At 46.7% G+C, this 17,079-nt stretch overlaps 1 protein-coding gene across 5 annotated transcripts in view; it reads right to left on the bottom strand.

Moving 5' to 3' along the window:
* Positions 1-2,156: 2,156 nt before the first annotated feature.
* The window catches only part of SCUBE1 (signal peptide, CUB domain and EGF like domain containing 1), a 178,984-nt gene continuing 164,061 nt past the window's right edge, over positions 2,157-17,079 (bottom strand). For all 5 annotated transcript variants that reach the window (XM_078601518.1, XM_078601519.1, XM_078601522.1 and 2 more), the window contains 8 exons: positions 15,024-15,227; positions 12,782-12,952; positions 12,336-12,503; positions 11,117-11,278; positions 7,832-8,029; positions 7,276-7,428; positions 6,631-6,710; positions 2,157-5,320 (listed from right to left, as the gene is read on the bottom strand). In XM_078601518.1, the coding sequence (XP_078457644.1) occupies positions 5,168-5,320; positions 6,631-6,710; positions 7,276-7,428; positions 7,832-8,029; positions 11,117-11,278; positions 12,336-12,503; positions 12,782-12,952; positions 15,024-15,227 (1,289 nt within the window). In that variant the 3' untranslated portion in view covers positions 2,157-5,167. The remainder of the gene's footprint in view (positions 5,321-6,630; positions 6,711-7,275; positions 7,429-7,831; positions 8,030-11,116; positions 11,279-12,335; positions 12,504-12,781; positions 12,953-15,023; positions 15,228-17,079) is intronic.

Below are 17,079 nucleotides of genomic sequence, written 5' to 3'. Positions count from 1 at the left end.
CGATGCACGAACGATATTTGGCATGCACTAAAAAATTTTACTCTGCGTATAAAACTAAAAAGAATTTGAGCTTCGTGATGATGCGCGTTCTGGGCAAAAATCCGTTGGGCTGTACTTCTATTGCCCCTCACGTCTACGATCTAAACGAAACTACTTTTTTTTGTTTTTATCAGGTAAGCCCCACTGAGTAATATAACTCGTTTTAATAAGCGACCTGGCCACAAATGACAGCTCAACGAAGTGGCTTCTTAGCATGTGGAAATGTATCGAAGCCAAAATACTCTAACCGCGCGACGTTGATTCTAAATGCGGAGGGGAAAACCGGAGTAACTGGAGAAAAATCCACGCGACCACGGGGAGAGAGACATTCAAGCTCCAAATATACAGGCGCCAGGTTCGGAAGAAGGAAACGGAATTGTCAGTGGATGGCTTAAGGTGGGTTCTCGCTGGATCACTCTTAACGCACGTAACGTAGCCTATAGATAAAGTCCAGGCATCCACCACATCCTATTGCTCCCAACCTCCTCTCAACTCAATAACCCAGAGTAGGTTCGTAATTGATGGCAGCCTGCATCCAACAGTGGATTAATCATTGCCGATGATGAAAATTAAATTCCAAGACAATGTTTTCTTCCACGTATCCTTAACATTAGGTCAAGACCTGATGTTAAGGATACGTGGAAGAAAACATGCCTATGGCACTGCACTTGTGCCCTCACTTCTGTTTTTAGTCACTCATCAAATTTAAATCGCAAGAATTCTTCAACGGGAGCTGCTTGAAAAATTCGAGGCCTTGCCTACCCTCAATGTGTCACCCCATGATTCATTGGCTGCCGGTCGTTAAGGTTAAACCTAGCGATTGGCGTCCACATCTATTCCACAGTCAGCCGAGGTCAAATCAATATTGTGCATTCGAATGTAATTAAGTTCAACACAATGCCGATGCCAGATCTTGGCACAAATCGATTCCTGCCACTGGAACATAGATCCCAAATCCTGGACTGTCCGGGTCAAACCTGGACAGATGGAAACCCGACTAAGCACAATGGCCATTATGTTCCGTTATGCGTGATCAACGATTCCGTTTGAACCACGGCCTTAGGCCAAGTTGACACCCGAACCATCAGTTGCGCAACTTGGTTGCATGCAACCGAATCGTTCCAGCTGCACACCCGGTTTCTTATCGTAGAGGCGCACTCTACTTGCATCCATCGATCTGCTCGGCGATGTTGTTGTGCAACTGATCTGTTCGGGTGCGGACCTGGCTCTACACGTGGCGAGGATGGAGGCAGGGTAAGGCATTTTCAGATGCGAACATACTGGCACGTATTTTCTTTTTAATGCTGGGCAAATGTTAACTTTATAAAAGGAGAAAATGTGCAGATTTAAAAATATACAACGAAAGTGGCCAGGTATCTCAGCTAACCGTCATTCAGCCGAGTTGTCAAGTGCAGCAATGACTGAACATCTTTGGGTTTGTGTTCAATTATGGTAAATTCCGGCTCTGGGAATTACGATGTTAGTTTAAATTGCCATGCGATAACCTCATAGCAGACTATGCATGGGGGGGGGGAAAGTGCAACCCGATTATTTAAAGGAAAACCAGGCCCACTTGTAGGATTTTTCCAATGAAAGAAATCTCCCAGTTGTTTTCTGATACATGGGGCAATCCACTGTTTTGACAGATTTCCGAATGGGTTCGTTGTCGTGAGACATTATGCCAATAGCACAACGAGAATAGATCGGAGAGAAAGAAAAACACCCAAGAATAATAACAAAAAATTAACGTGCCTACCCTTTTACTCTTGGAGAAGAAAATACACACTTGTAACTCTATAATTTGTAATTTAAATTTGAATAATTCTCTTGGTTTTGTTTTTATTTGAAAGCCAGTATTGTAAAATGTTTACTATAGAAATGTTTATCTAAGTCAATATTTAAAAAAGAAAACCTTTTCCAGATGTAAACCTTTCAATAGGTAAAGGTGCCGGCCCCTGAATTATCTGTTCAGACCACTGCTGGGTCAACGGATTCCAAAAAGAGGGTGAGAGCCTCGGAAGAACTCCAAGGTAGCCACACTTTCCCCCACTTCACGCAACCTGCAAGCCGAGTGACAATCGAAAAGTTTCAAAGGTAATAATCCAGCCAAGACGACGTGAGACAAAACATTTATTTTTCTGTTACAGGAACGTTTTGCTAATTGCTACAGATGAAAGTTACAAACGGCAGTTCAGGTTAGGCTAGATGCTTTTTACAGGTATACGACAGAGATATAGTGTTAACATGTTTGCCACTTTTTACCATAGGTAACAGTCATCTTATAAGTAAATGAACAAGAGCTTAAAGATTTGTTTTTTGGTCACTTATGTTCTTTCAATAATGTTAAGACGACTCTGTACTTTTTCAGCCTTGCCGAAATGAAGGCGCTTTTCCGAAACAAAATGTTTAAACCCTATAAGTTGGTTACGATGCAGTAGAATATTATGAAAACGACAGAACAAATATATTTGCTATATTATAGAGGTACATAAAAAGTGGCTATTTATTATAATACAAAAACTATGTCAAAACTGTACCATAAAATGCAAGGCATGGTCGAAAAACAATTGATAGCATTTTATTATAATGCAGAGACGAAGACTACGAACCAAAACATAGTGATATAGATTGGCTTAACAGATTCACGTCCATATCTTCTTACCTGACGCTACTGAGGTGCAAACGCAACTGGAATTTTTTGCCATCGTACCAACGGGTCGGCGACACGCCAATGAAAGTACCTTTCGTGTTAATCCGTCAAGCTTCAGAATGCTCATCTACGCATACTCGGGATTTTGTTGTAACCTAGCAGAAAAGTAGTATTGATGTAACCGCATGAATATTGATATACTGTATTGGACATGCATTATTACATTGTGGTTATTTTTTTTTCCTCTCGTCCTTTATTTTCTGCCCACAGCTCCAGTCACGTCTCTTCCCTCGGTGAATTTACAAATGTGGTGACGTTCCGTGTGGTTGCACGGAGGGGTGGGGAGGGGGATACCTCGATTCGCCTCTTCAGATGTACATCCCTTTTGGAAAATCGTCACCGTGTGCATGAGCGATAACCATCCAGATCCATCTCGGAACAATGATAACTCGCAGTACAATTACAGTTTGCCGCTGGCGAGGTAAGAAAACTAAATAAAAACATACCAGAGGACACATCGTGGGAGGAAGTATTTAGAACAGCGGTCAGCAACCTGCAGCTCCGATAGCCGCATGCGGCTCTTTAAGAGGACTGCTTCGTGTAACGTTATTCACGTTGGGATTTCGGCTCTGGAAATATCGACGTTTTATTTTAGCCAATTCGAAAATATGTGCCCCTTCTTATTTTGGTTGACGACATCCTGATTTAGAATAACGTCTTGAGTTCTGTATTATTACGTAGCCGACAAAAAAATCGAGTCTCAATGTTCTGGGAAGACTTGCATGTTTTCCCATGATGGCCACCTCATCAAGAGGATGATCCTGGGAATATCAAAGCAGGTGGCAAACTCTTTGTACAAGTGACTTAAATGCTCAGAAGTCGTGAATAAAACGTGGTGAACACCGCGGCGACTGCGTTTATATAATTTACTTGCTGCATGTCATCCTAAATAATTGTAAAATGTATCGATTTCATGAGCAGAAAATGAACGAATAGGGTTCCCACCACACAGTAAATTCAAGGATGAACTAAATATACCACTGATATTTAAGTTACAACGTTTTGGTGAAGGATCTCATAGCCTTTTTTTCTTTTTTTTAGTTTTTTTTTTACACAATATACATGTTTTGGTTAAAGCATATACGATTATAAAGCAGCAACTGCTGACGATAATAAAATAATGTACACTTTTTTTAAGTCAAAGGCCTAACAATGTGTTTCAGCCATCAACTCAGTCGGTTAGTTGCCACGCCACACGCTAATTTGTGTTAATGTGTCAACTTCATTTTGTACAGTTTGTACCGACAATACCACAATCCTGTGTGTGCGAGCTCTCCTGCATTTTCTTAAGGGATGCTTATCAACGGACGCTTTTTATGTTTTTAACCACACTTTCTTTCTTATATATATTTTTTTGCCAAGACGACAGGTTTGGTTGCTTGTGAACAAATAATGCAACGTATTTTTTGCTCATTTATTTATGCGACTTTTTTTTTTCTCACGAGGTTAGAAGACTTGGAATTCACATTTTCAAGTGCAATTTTCTACATCTCTTTTTTTCGTTTTCAGGCATCACATTTCACTTTGGTATCAGTTCCAAAAAATTGTGGCCAGGTTCTTTAAGTAGTCTCCCCCATCCACCCACCCAAACCCTACACCCTCCCAACACCCCCCCCCCGCCTTTCCAACACACAGCATTCCGTTAATAAGCCGTGTATAATAAGCAATCAACACAAATTCAGCTTTATAACCCATCTAGTCTAGTAATATAATCCACAGAGCCTCTGTTTAATGTCCATAAATACAATAGTGATCTTGCAAGCTGATGATATGAACCACTTGCTGGGGGGGGAAAAAAGTCTAACCTTTTGTATACAAAATACAGTAGTGCATATATAACAAGCAAGAGTGCCTTTCTGTCCATGCAAGAAAATCTTCTGGGATTTTTCTTAGAAATATTTTCCAGAAGACTCGTTGCTGTACGCACAAAGGTTTCTATTCACACGGTCCTTTTACAGATTTTCCATTTAGCCGTTTTTTTAAATCTTAGTTTTCTTCTTCTTATTGTTTCTTTTAAAACACTGGACTTTCTTGGGACGTCTTCGGGCGAACACTTGCATAACAAGGCCAAGAGAGTTCTACGAAGTGTTAACAAATGCACAGCAGCAGCCGCCGTTAGCCGGGCAAGAGAAGGAGAGCCGTTTTCTGCCTCGGGTGAACTTGACGAAGCTCTAGTTAGGTGTCGAAGCACTGCTCGAGTTAGAAGACAAAGAGTCAAAATCCGTTCAGGACGTCGGTGTGTGTGGGGGTAACGGCGGGGGGGGGGTGGTGGGGGCGGTTCACACCCCCCCCCCCCGAACCCCCCACCCCGAACCCATCATTAGCACGCGTAGCTTCATCCGGCGAGCAGAAGGCAAGGGTTGTTCCAGCTGTCACTCAAGAGAGAAGGTGCAGTTTTCCCTTGCGGCTGCCGGCACGTTATTTGTAGGGCCTCAGGAACCGCGACACTTTGGAGTGCAGGAACTTAATGAAGGACTGCGGGAACATCTTTTTGGAGTCCGCCTTTGTGTATTTGAAGTAGTTCTGCGGGTGTGCCAGCACTTCGAACAGAATCTTGATCAAATTTTTATCCTGCGGGCGAGAGGGGGATAACGGCGCGTTAAATCCGTCGCGGCGCAGGCACACGCAAACGCCTCTGATGCCGGTCTCCGTTATCTGTACTAACGATTAACCGTGCACTCGAAGCGAGCCTATGCAATACAGTCGTTATGTATTGTCGGATCCTTCATGCGAATCAGGTGAAGTGACCATATTTACCAAGCGCATCCACACTTCACCATGTGGATAAATGGAGTAAAATATGCGGCCAAATATCTGGACAATAGCATCCGGTCATAGTGCCCTCCACAGAGAATCAGATTGGGAGTTTTTAATGTATGGCCCTTTGTCAATTCCCTACTGAAGGCTTATTGGGTTATGGGGGTCGTTTGGCCATACTTCACCACGCTGACCAGTGTGGTTTTGTGAATTAGAGGTGAGGGCGGGGGGGAGCAGGACCAGTTCAGATATCATTTTTAAATATCCGTCTTGATTATTTTGCTGCTATAAATTTGAACATGATGGGCCACTTTGTTGACCTATCATTTGTGGCTGGGTCGATTCTGAAAAATAAACTAATAGCTCAGTGGGCTGTAGCTGGTAAGATACAAAATATCTTAATTTTATACTCTTGGGTTTTTTCGGTAAAGTCACGTAGGTAAAAAATAATACCGTCACAGCTAAATTTACTGTAAATTTAGCTGTGACGGTCCCACCTGAAGATGGAGACTTGTGTTGCCTCCGAAACGTCGTGATGTATTATTATTTTATTATTTTTTACCTACGTGACTTTACCGAAAAAACCTAAGAGTATGAATCGCTGCAGCCACGAAAGCTTCAAATCTAGAATCTTAATTTTATTTGGATATATTTTTAAGTGATTTGTATCCCTTTCCAATAAATTGCACTCAAATCGTGTTTTCGTACCGTTTGCTGTTGTAACTTTCTGATCCCGTGCCCCCTACTGGACATGTGTGAAAAATAACTTTATAGCTCATCGGATTCCACCAGAATAAATAAATGTTCTGATTCTGGATATCACTCCCCACGTGTATGAACCATCACTACGAGGTGGAGTCAAACACTTGCCTAGGGGATTTTTTTTAGGCCTAACTATGGGCTTTCCTCCTCATGACTCTATTGCACTCTATGTTGTGCAAATGCACCCTTTGTAACGTTTTACACTTTAACACACGCAGTATTTAAGACAATGTAACGTGTAAATTACGATTTAAAACACACACATGTTTGGAAAGTTTAAAATATTATTAGCATAATCTCTTGGAGTGCCTGTTGGAAAATATGACTGTGTTGCCCGCTCAGGAAAAGCCTCTTAGGCCGACCTTGAGTATTTCCTGGTGATTTTCTGATGCGTATAGCCTTCCATCACGAACGATGTCTTCAATTAGCTCCTGGTAGTCCTCTGGGAACAAAGAGAGAACACAGAACGTGCAAGATTACATTGGCAAAGGCTCAGCTGTAATTAATAATACTCGTTGTATCCAGTTGTAATGATTAATATTGTAACGTAACGACTTCATTTTTATTTTTCGATTTAAAGCTCTATTAGAGGCCCTTCCTTCTTTATCTTAAAATAAAAATATTTGTATTATTATATTTCGGTAGGAGCCCGGTACAGCGCACAAACCTGCGCCGCAGGGAGGGTGGAACAGACGCTGTGCCACCTGGGCTTAGAGAAGGGGGCAGGGTGGGCTCACTGCCCCACCCAGTGGGGGTCACGAGCGGTGGGGGGGCGGTGAGGGAAAATAACTTTTAAAATAAATTAGAGGGAACAGAGCAGAGGGAAGGGGGGGGGGAACTGGCACTTTGGAAGGAATAACTTTGTGAACGTATTGGCCATCATAGCCCCACGAGTGGTGATCGACTCCTGTCCAATCCCCGGCGCAAAGGGTTGGCACTCCTCCCTTCCTCCTTCATCTGAAAAAAAGAAAACCCATCTACGATAGTCCGCCAGCGATGGCACGTACCGTCGTACGTCACGTAGTGGACCTGGAAGCCCTTGGCGCTGTTGCCCTCGTTGGACTTGAACTGCACCCAGAGGCGGCGCGAGCGCGAGGTGAAGGCGATGGGCCGCTCGTACGTCTGGCACGTCTCGTAGGTGGTCACCGAGTACGGCGAGGCTGCCCGAGGGGAGACAACGCGTCAGGCGGCGAGCGACGCTCACGAAAAAATAAAAAACGCGCGGCTTGAAATCGTCGCCACGAGGCCGCTTAGTCCACGCCCGTAGCGGGGGAGAGTTGCGCGACGCAAGGGAATGAAACGGCGCGTTCAGGATCGCGGCGGAACATTCACAGTTCGTAATCGCGCACCGCCGCAACAAATCGCTGGTCCGACCGCTGGTCCAGAGAAAGCTCTCGACCAGTTTCGACCTTCCGGGTCTCATCAGCAAAATCCGGCTTTTTAAAATAACTAAAACATTTAATTACCAAAAGGTTATCGGCAAGTATAAACTACAGGGGAGGGCTCGTTCAGCAACCCTCTACCGGCTTTAACCGGCGCAAATCTCCCCACCGAAACGCCTACCGGTTTTCCTCATGACGAGGTAGTCCCCGCACTCGTCGTCGATCGGCAGGAAGATCTCAGGCACCACGATGAGGATGCGCCGGTTCTGCGGCGGGCTGATGTTCCACGTGCACTCCACGTTGGAGGGGTAGTCGCCCGGGTAGTTGGGCGACTCGATGAAGCCGGTGAACTCGCCCAGCTCCCCGCCGCACAGCGTGTCTGCGAGCGCGAGGACGTCACGTGCCGGGGCGCCACGGTGGCGAGATGTTAACTACCTCACCTGGTATACAGGAGGTCGTGGGTTCGATCCCGACCCTGATGCCTCTATGTGTGGAGTTTGCGGTGTCTCTCTCGCAGTGGTCGCGTGGATTTTTCTCCGGGTCCTCCGGTTTTTACCTCCACATTTATAAACACGCTTTTCGAGTAGTTGGCTGCTATACATTTCAACATAAGCCGATTTGTTGAGCTATCCATTGTGGCCAGGTCACTTCTAAAAAAGAGCTATATAGCTCAGTGGGCCTTACCTGGAAAAATATTTTTAAAAACTTTTAGTATTGTCGTTTTTTAATAGCACCAGTCTCTCGGGGGTCTTTGGATATCTAAATATTCGATTGAATTCTGGGTGGTGATTCGATTGGAGGATCAATATATATTTACATTGTTGTGAGTGTATTGCTCACGAAAATTTAAGGAATCGGAAAGAGAATGGCTTGATGACGAAATAAGAGATTGGTGCCAGACAGATGTGGCACTTTAACACGTAGGCTTTCGCGACCAATATCATCCATAAGAGGTTTTTTTTTTGGGTTAGATCGCGTGAATATTTATGTTTACGCGATCTGACCCAAAAAAACTCTATTATAGATGTGGCACTGCTTGAGCATATTGGCACAAGACGGAGGAAAGTGGAAAGAAATGACGAAATGTGCAGTGGACGCCTATGGGCTACCTGCCCATGGATCGTGATGATGATGAGTGTAGCAGCTCCAGTGGCTTGCAAGGGTCATGTGCAATCCATCACGTTATCGTTATTAATACTACTACTACTGCTAAGATTGTTTACCCAAAAAAGCCTCACTGAGTCTCAAAATTTGCACTTATATATTCATGACTGCTGAGTCAGCTGGCCAGGATTGGGCAAAGACGTTTCCCACTTTCCACCCAGAGTCAACCTGGTGAGCACAAACTTAAGTATTTCTGAATGTATCACCAAAGAAACACAATTTTAAATATATTTAGTTAAAAAAAGACGACTTAAAATGTTTACTTTTGAAAATAATTACGATAAAAATCATGTCGATGATGTTTTTCTTATCCAGGAGGGTCCTATATTCTTGGTTCTTTCGGTAAAGTCACGTAGAAGGGAAATAAAAAAAAAAAGATATAAAACAATTATTTTATTATTTCCCTTCTACGTGACTTTACCAAAAGAACCAAGAATATGAATCCCTGCAGTCACGAAAGCTTTAAATCAGGAGGGTCCTATTTTTCAGACTCTCTCTTCTCGACAGACCTGTTCTTCACCTGAGGACGGCTGCCTGCGTTGTGGCCGAAACGTCGTGAGAATTATTTTATGATGTTTTATTTTTATTATTTTATTATTTCCATCTACGTGACTTTACCGAAAGAACCAAGAAGAACAGGAGGGTCCTGTCAAGTTGTAACAGCACGGGGCGATGGTTGCCACCGCCAGTCCCAATTGAGTGATTCACAGGTAACTTGTCAGCACTGGGGTGCTTTGGCCGACACCAATTAACAATCTATGATTTTTTTTAGCGATAGGAGGAAACGAGATGTCCCGGAGGAAGCGCATAGAGCACAGGGGGAGAACACGCAAACTTCACACAAGAGAGGCACACGAGCCGGGAATCGAACCCAAACCCGTCTTGCCGCGAGGCCTGAGCGTGAACCCTGCGACGCTCTGTCGCCAAAATCAGTGGAATTGTACGCACATCCTAACACATCTTAACACATCCTAACACATCCTAACACACCCTAACACGTCCTAACACACCCTAACACATCCTAACACATCCTAACACATCTTAACACATCCTAACACATCCTAACACACCCTAACACGTCCTAACACACCCTAACACATCCTAACACATCCTAACACATCTTAACACATCCTAACACATCCTAACACACCCTAACACGTCCTAACACACCCTAACACGTCCTAACACATCCTAACACACCCTAACACATCCTAACACATCCTAACACACCCTAACGCATCCTAACGCATCCTAACGCACCCTAACGCATCCTAACGCACCCTAACACACCCTAACACATCCTAACACATCCTAACACACCCTAACACACCCTAACACATCCTAACACACCCTTACACATCCTAACACACCCTAACACATCCTAACACACCCTAACACACCCTAACACATCCTAACACACCCTAACACAGCCTAACACACCATAACACATCATAACACATCCTAACACACCCTAACACACCCTAACACATCCTAACACATTCTAACACACCCTAACACATCCTAACACATCCTAACACACCATAACACATCCTAACGCACCCTAGCACATCCTAACGCACGCACAAGTCTACGCGTGTATTGTAAGCGAGAGAATCATATTTTGACTCGTGAATCTATGGATTGTTATCACTCTTTCAGCGGTTAGTTGGGATTCATTCTCATGTCAAAACATCGTAATGCACATCGTTAATCCATCTTGGTTCGAGTTTCGTGCCAGCAAGTCCAGCAAGGCCACTCCTTGCTGATAGGAATCGGTGAAGCCAACACTAGTTTAATGATGACCTTTTTGCAATGCATGTCACTGGGAAAAAATAGAAGAAAAAACAACATCTGGGGGCTTGTATATTGACAAAATGAATGGTTTTATCGTGTTTATTGCATTATAATAGTGGCAGCCAAGGAATGGAATGTGACTGAGAGAACATCCACCAAAGAGATGGGAGTCATGAACTCAACTTGTGCACGGACGTGAGGTGGATTGCTGCACCGCAGAGACGGTGGATCAATTATGGCTGACGATGATGATTATGAATAAATACGTCACATAGTCTGTTAAGACATTCAAGGTAAAGGTGTAGCCCTGCAAGTGCTTCAGAATCTGAATATTTGTTTATACTGGAGGAATCCGACGAGCTATGAAGCTCTTTTCACACAGAATGTCCAGTGCCAACTCCCAGTGAAAGGGCCTCCTCTAGAGGGAGTTGTCCACCGCCCCTGTAGGAAATTGAAAGACACGGGAAATGCACGGAGAAAAAGAACGCAGGCAGGCGGTCGTGCTCACTTTTGCACTGCGTCACGTTGGTGGAGCCGTCGAAGTCGGTGGTGGTGTTCCCGGGGCATCCCACGCAGAAGTTCTGTCCGAACTCGGGCTGGTAGGTCCCGATGGGGCAGCGCACGCAGCGGTGCGTCCCGCTGTCGTAATAGTGTCCCGGTGAGCAGTGCACTGTGGGGGCGACGGCACACGCGCTCGCTTTGTTAACGGATCGGCGGCGGGCGAATTTGGCGGCGGGTGACTGCGAGTGGTGGGAACTCCGTCGGGCGACACGATGGCTAAGGGCTGCCCGCGACGGACCATAGTGTGGCCGGCTGAGACGAGACGGAGTTGGCCGGTTCTGAATCAAGAGGCAGAGACTGAGATTGTTTGGCGTCGTTATGAGCGACCGCAGTGCACCTTGGGAGGCTAAACGTTTCGGCCACAACGCAAGCAGCCGTCCTGTCGGGGAGACAGCGTCATTCAGACGCTGTCTCCCCGACAGACCTGGTCTTCACCTGAGGACGGATGCTTGCGTTGTGGCCGAAACGTCGTGAGAATTATTTTATAATGTTTTATTTTTATTATTTTATTATTTCCCTTCTACGTGACTTTACCGAAAGAACCAAGAAGATGAATCCCTGCAGTCACGAAAGCATTAAATCGAAATTTAATTCAAAGCAGCTAAATGTTTGGCAGCTTTCGTCGACTAGACTAAACTAAAATGAAACGAAGTGAATTTCCACAGGCTGAAGACTTGACTAAAATTAGACACAGACATTTGACCGAAGCTGGAGGAACCCGATGAGCAATGAGGTGTGTAGCTCCTCAAGCTGCATAACTACAGAGTACGTTACACAGCCGGGTGTGTTAAAACTTCCACAGATTGTCGTCGATTTAACTTATACCAGGTCATTCTTGCAAATCCGAGTCACTGTCACAAATTAGGCAAGGCCCCGTCTCTCGAGTCCCAACCAACAAAATAAACGACGACTCAAATAAAAAACAAAAAACGCCGATTAAATGAACCCTGGACACGTCACGCGCACGAGGCACGGCTAACGGCATCCACGTGGCGGTGAGCGTCAAACCGCCTCCGAGTGCAGGGGACACATTTCCTTCGCCAATCGAGAATTCGAGGGTGGACCGCTCCGCGTTGGCAGCCGCCCCAAACTCAGCATCCCCTCCTGGGCGACCCCCCCAAACCCCCCCCCCCAACCCCCCGCCACCCCCCCTCCCGCCCCCCCACCTCTGGTCTCGCAGTCCTGGAAGGCGGTGGAGCCCTCAAACTTGGTCATGAGGCCCCCTCCGCACAGGAAGCATGAAGAGCGGCCCGCCTCGGGTTGGTACGTCCCCATCGGGCAGTGCTGGCACGGGCGGAACCCGTCCGCTGAAAAGTGCCCCGGAGGACACTTCCCTGCGCAAGGAGAAACACAGACAAAGAGCCCCTCTGTGTGGAACCTTCGACTGGAGGGTGCCGTGAACGAGCGGTGCACGAACCCCAACAACCGCGCTACCCTCCGCTCCCCTCCGCCGGGGCGCGCTAGAGCTCCCTCCCGTGGACGCCCCTGCTGCCAGCAGCGACAAGAGCAGGCGAGCGCGCAATTGCAGGGCTGCGCAATTGCAGGGCTACCCGCATCGATGGGGGGGGGGCATGCGCGTGGCGGAGATGGCGTGGGGAGCGGGCGCTCTCACCCGCGCACTCGGAGATGTTGCGGGCGCCCAGCACGCCCAGCAGGCCCTTGACGTCGGTGCCGGGGCAGGGCTCGCACGCCAGCTGACCCTCCTTGTCCTGGTAGGTGCCGGGCGAGCACGACAGGCACTTCTCCTGCGCGCCGCTGTAGAACGTGCCGGGCCTGCAGCTCACTGCCGTGGCGAAACGAAACGAACGAGCTTGAGGAGAGAGATTGTGTCCGCGCGCGGATGGCGTGGCGCTGTCTCAAAGCGCTCTCTGCCCCTCGAATGCGTTTAAGTCGCAGAGTGAAAGCCAAAGGGGATGCTGTCAGGAAGAGAGCTTCGAGGCCTTGTGCGAATTGCGCGATAGAATACAGAGTTTATTATTATTATCGTCAAACATAATTGCACATTTGCGAAAAGTTATTTGAGCGTGCGATTGCGTCTCCAATTTTTTGGCAATGCTCTGATATTTGTGATTCCACAATGGCAATGTAACTTTATACTAAGGTTTCGTTCATTTAGCATTGTCTTCATGAGAGTTGTTATTATGAGCCAGTCTATATTTGCGCCTAATTTCAACTCTCTAGTCCTCCTAGAGCATCATTCCAATGTTCGTCAGTCGTTCAGCCACGATCGTCCGTCCATAAGTGGCTTTTCACTTTACTCTGGCAGCCCAAAGTGCAGTCGACCCATTGGGACTCATGAACTCACAACCCTTATACAGCATCTCACCAGCAGGTGGCAGTGTGGCGCAGGTATTCAGGGTGGCCCAAAAATCAGGGCACCGAGGTTGATATAATCTATTATAACACTGGCATTAACACTTTTTTTTAATTATTTAAATTCATATTTTATCTATCATCATTAATTTAAATTTGTTCTTCTTCCTTTTCAGATGGCATTTAAAAATTGAAAGACAATTGACCAAAGACGAACAAGTTCAATTAGTGTATATGTACACTAAGAGGGCAGCTGTAATAAAAAAAAAGTCCTTAATTAATTTCAAAAGAGAATCCATGCTTGCATTAATCTTAATCGAAGTCAGTTTGAGTATTTGTTAAAATAAATGAAATTACCCAATGTGATTTGTTAACACAAATATAACCCTGTGTGTCCTCACTTTTGGGCCACCCTGTTCAGGCAAAGCAGCACGCACTACCACAAACAGCACTGTTAGAGGATGTGTTCTCTCTTCGTCAATCTCACTGGGCTCCTGAAGGAGGAGATGGGGTTTTTATGCGACCGTCACAATGATTTTGGGTTTTCTTGGTTGCCCCTTTGGGGTTGCTCTTGTGGGCGAACAAAAACCTTTATGTGAATGTGTGGCCCCCGTGCCAATACCGGAGGCCTGAATGCAATTTCCATCTCATTAAGTTAATGCATCGTACGGTAGTCTTAGTCTTTCAGTGGTAAGCACAGCGTTTGTAAATGACGGTGGTGGCAAGTGTTGTATTAAACACCCTGTGCCCCTGCAACGAGATGTGTGATGATCCGCCCCCTCCTCAATGTATCAATGCGTTGTCACGATTCGGTCATTACCCAATTCATGAACTGGTTCCGTTTTTGTTAGCCCATGCGGTGCACGTAGAATCTATCGTAGGCTGACAGCGCGGACGCCCGGTGGCGATGTCTCGGGGCGGCTGTGAAGGCGTCCGAGTGAGAGATTTCCCTTCAGTCATTGTGATTCGCTTCGCATTGTAGCCACGCCGTTTGAGACCAATTCAGGGTGGTGAAAAAGACGCCCATGGTTGTGATGAGAGACGATGGCTGTAATGACGATGTCACAACGCGAGGTTGCACTGTGCAAATATGGCAGCTCACGGCTTTGGCAGTGTCAAAGGGGTTGTGTAGTGTGGACCAGGGGGTCATGGGTACAGCATTCAAGTGCTTTGTTGTTTTGTTTCGCATTGTTTATAAATGCCTATCGTCGGTAGATAAGACAGTTATATTACTTTCACGGGAAGGCCAATAACATGACGAGCTTTTTTTATTAGAACACCAAATTTTCAGCCCCTCCTAGTGGAAATGTCACAATGCCACCACCGGTAAGATCGCATAAATGTGTCGTTAAACCCGCAACTGTACTGGAGCATAGGTCGCTGGCATACAAAGAGAAGAAGAAATGTGAAATGGGGGAGGTGGTGATGCTGGGGTGGGATGGCCCCACGGTAACCTCACGAGGCCACCACGATGGCCTCCGCAATTTTGGAGTCCCACGCGGCTAATGACAGCAGCAGCAGCGTCCATGCAAGCCACTCACCGCACTTGCCGTCCGTGGGCACCTGGCCGGCGCTGCAGGGGCCTTGGCGCTCGCTCTTCTTGGGGGCCTTGCGCGTCACCTCGTAGTCGGTGCCTGAGAAGCGCACGACGAACTGCTCCTTGTTGATGGACTTCTTGAGGGCGCGGATGGTCTTGCGCAGCTTCTTGTCGGTCTTCTTCTTGACGCACTGCACGTCGCACGAGGCTGCGAGCCGAAACGCGAGTCGTGTACGAATAAGTGTCTCGTCCTCCCTCCCCCCAACGGCCGTGCACTTTGGTTTAAGATCGCAGCGTTGCACTGTGCCCACGCGCGTACCACGCACAGCCTTGTTTTGTCAATCGACCCTACACCGCAGCAGGACGTGGAGGGGTTTATTCGCCCGTAGTTCGGACCCTTTGTGCGACCATCCTCACGTGAAAGCGCGGGGCGGTTCCAGACCAGAGCCCAGAGAGAGAGGAGAGAGGTTCGCCTCGCGCGACGCGTGAGAAACCCGAGCGCCGGGTTCGTGCCTCTTGGGCATCATCGACCGGCGTGGAGCTGGCCGCAGCATTCTCCGCGGACGTGGAATACCGCGGCGTCGCTTTTGGCGGCGGGAGCGCGGGCAACCGGGCGGTGTTTGTTTTGAAGGGGCGGCCGCCGTTTGGTTACAGGATCACCCCTCGGAATGCCGCTCAAAAAAATGCGCACAACACCCTCCAGTCGCTACACGCGGTGGGAAGGAGACTGCGCGGAACCGTCAAGGCCAGGTCCAAGCCCACAAGAGAAACAAAACACGAGAAAAATATACAGAAATAGAACTAGGTGTGTATATCGCGCGTGTGCATTTATATAGCCAATATAAAATTGGTAATTAAAGTTACCCTGCGTCGTCATACGCTGATGTTGAGCGACCCCTTACTCTCGCCCTCTTGAATATTAGTTATTAATTTAAAATACGTTTTTGATATTTACCTGCGCTTTTAAAGAGGAGGCGCAAACAAATTGGGCTGTATTTTGACACACGGCGCACCTTAGTTGCTGTTGTAAGTGAATCCAGTCCAATGTGAATGCTTGACTTGCGAGCAGTAGGGTCGGTCTCAACGTGCATCAAGCAATATTCACAGAACGTTATTTTACACATGGGTATGTATATGTATGAGCGCGCGCATGCGTGCGTGTGTGTGCTGCAGTGATTGCCAAACCATAAAATTAGGAAAAACGGTTTATGGGTAAGACAATGCACGGATTTTTGGAGAAGTATTTACGCGAGTTGCATATCCGACTCGCTGGAATGGACTGAGGTGTCGGCGGACGTGTGAAAATGTCGAATGTGCGAAGATCGACAGAGAATGACGGGTTGTATCGTACCACCGCGTACACGTACGGTACTGGACAAAAATAAATTCTCCACTGTGCCATAGACGTAAGAAGAATGCGTGCGCGATTAGGAATACTGTCATTTACTCTCTGAAAAAAGGTCGGAGATGTGGACATCTATGTGGGCATTGACAGTCACGCCATCACGTGCAAATCCTGCACTGGGTGTGGGCGGTTAATTGGCTAGGGCGGATACGTGAGGGTCGATTTTGCGACGTTGCTTTGCACGGCGTTACGTTGAACCAATGCACGGGCTCGATGCAGCCATGCAGCTGCAAGTTGAAAAGTCATAATTTGAGCCCGGTAAGTTTCTTGAAGCCGTCGCTCACTTGAAGGCCTCCTTTTCCTTGTTTATTTTTACTTCGCAATAAACCAGTAATTCCGCGCCCCGCCGAATGTACTGCTTGCCTGCTAAAATAAATGCCGCATTGAAACAACAACTGTTCCTCATGCCAATGTCCTGTTTTCTGTCTTGATATGGAAAAAAAATGTGATTTCAAAGGAAGCAAATTAAGCGCCATTCCTTGGTAAAATAAATAAATGAATAAGTGTTTTGCCGACAAAAGCTGTTTATTGACACTGGGTTCCAAATTTCAATTCCCGAGCAATTGACGCACCAGCCTCAGCCACAGGACAGTCTGATGGTCAGCCTGTATCCATTCAGCCTTTTCTCTCACGACGAGCTACACGCTCCTCCGTG

Source organism: Lampetra planeri, chromosome 16, assembly GCF_965212315.1.
Source record: "Lampetra planeri chromosome 16, kcLamPlan1.2.h2, whole genome shotgun sequence".
Classification (NCBI taxonomy): domain Eukaryota; kingdom Metazoa; phylum Chordata; class Hyperoartia; order Petromyzontiformes; family Petromyzontidae; genus Lampetra; species Lampetra planeri.
This window is presented reverse-complemented; position numbering and strand designations above follow the sequence as displayed.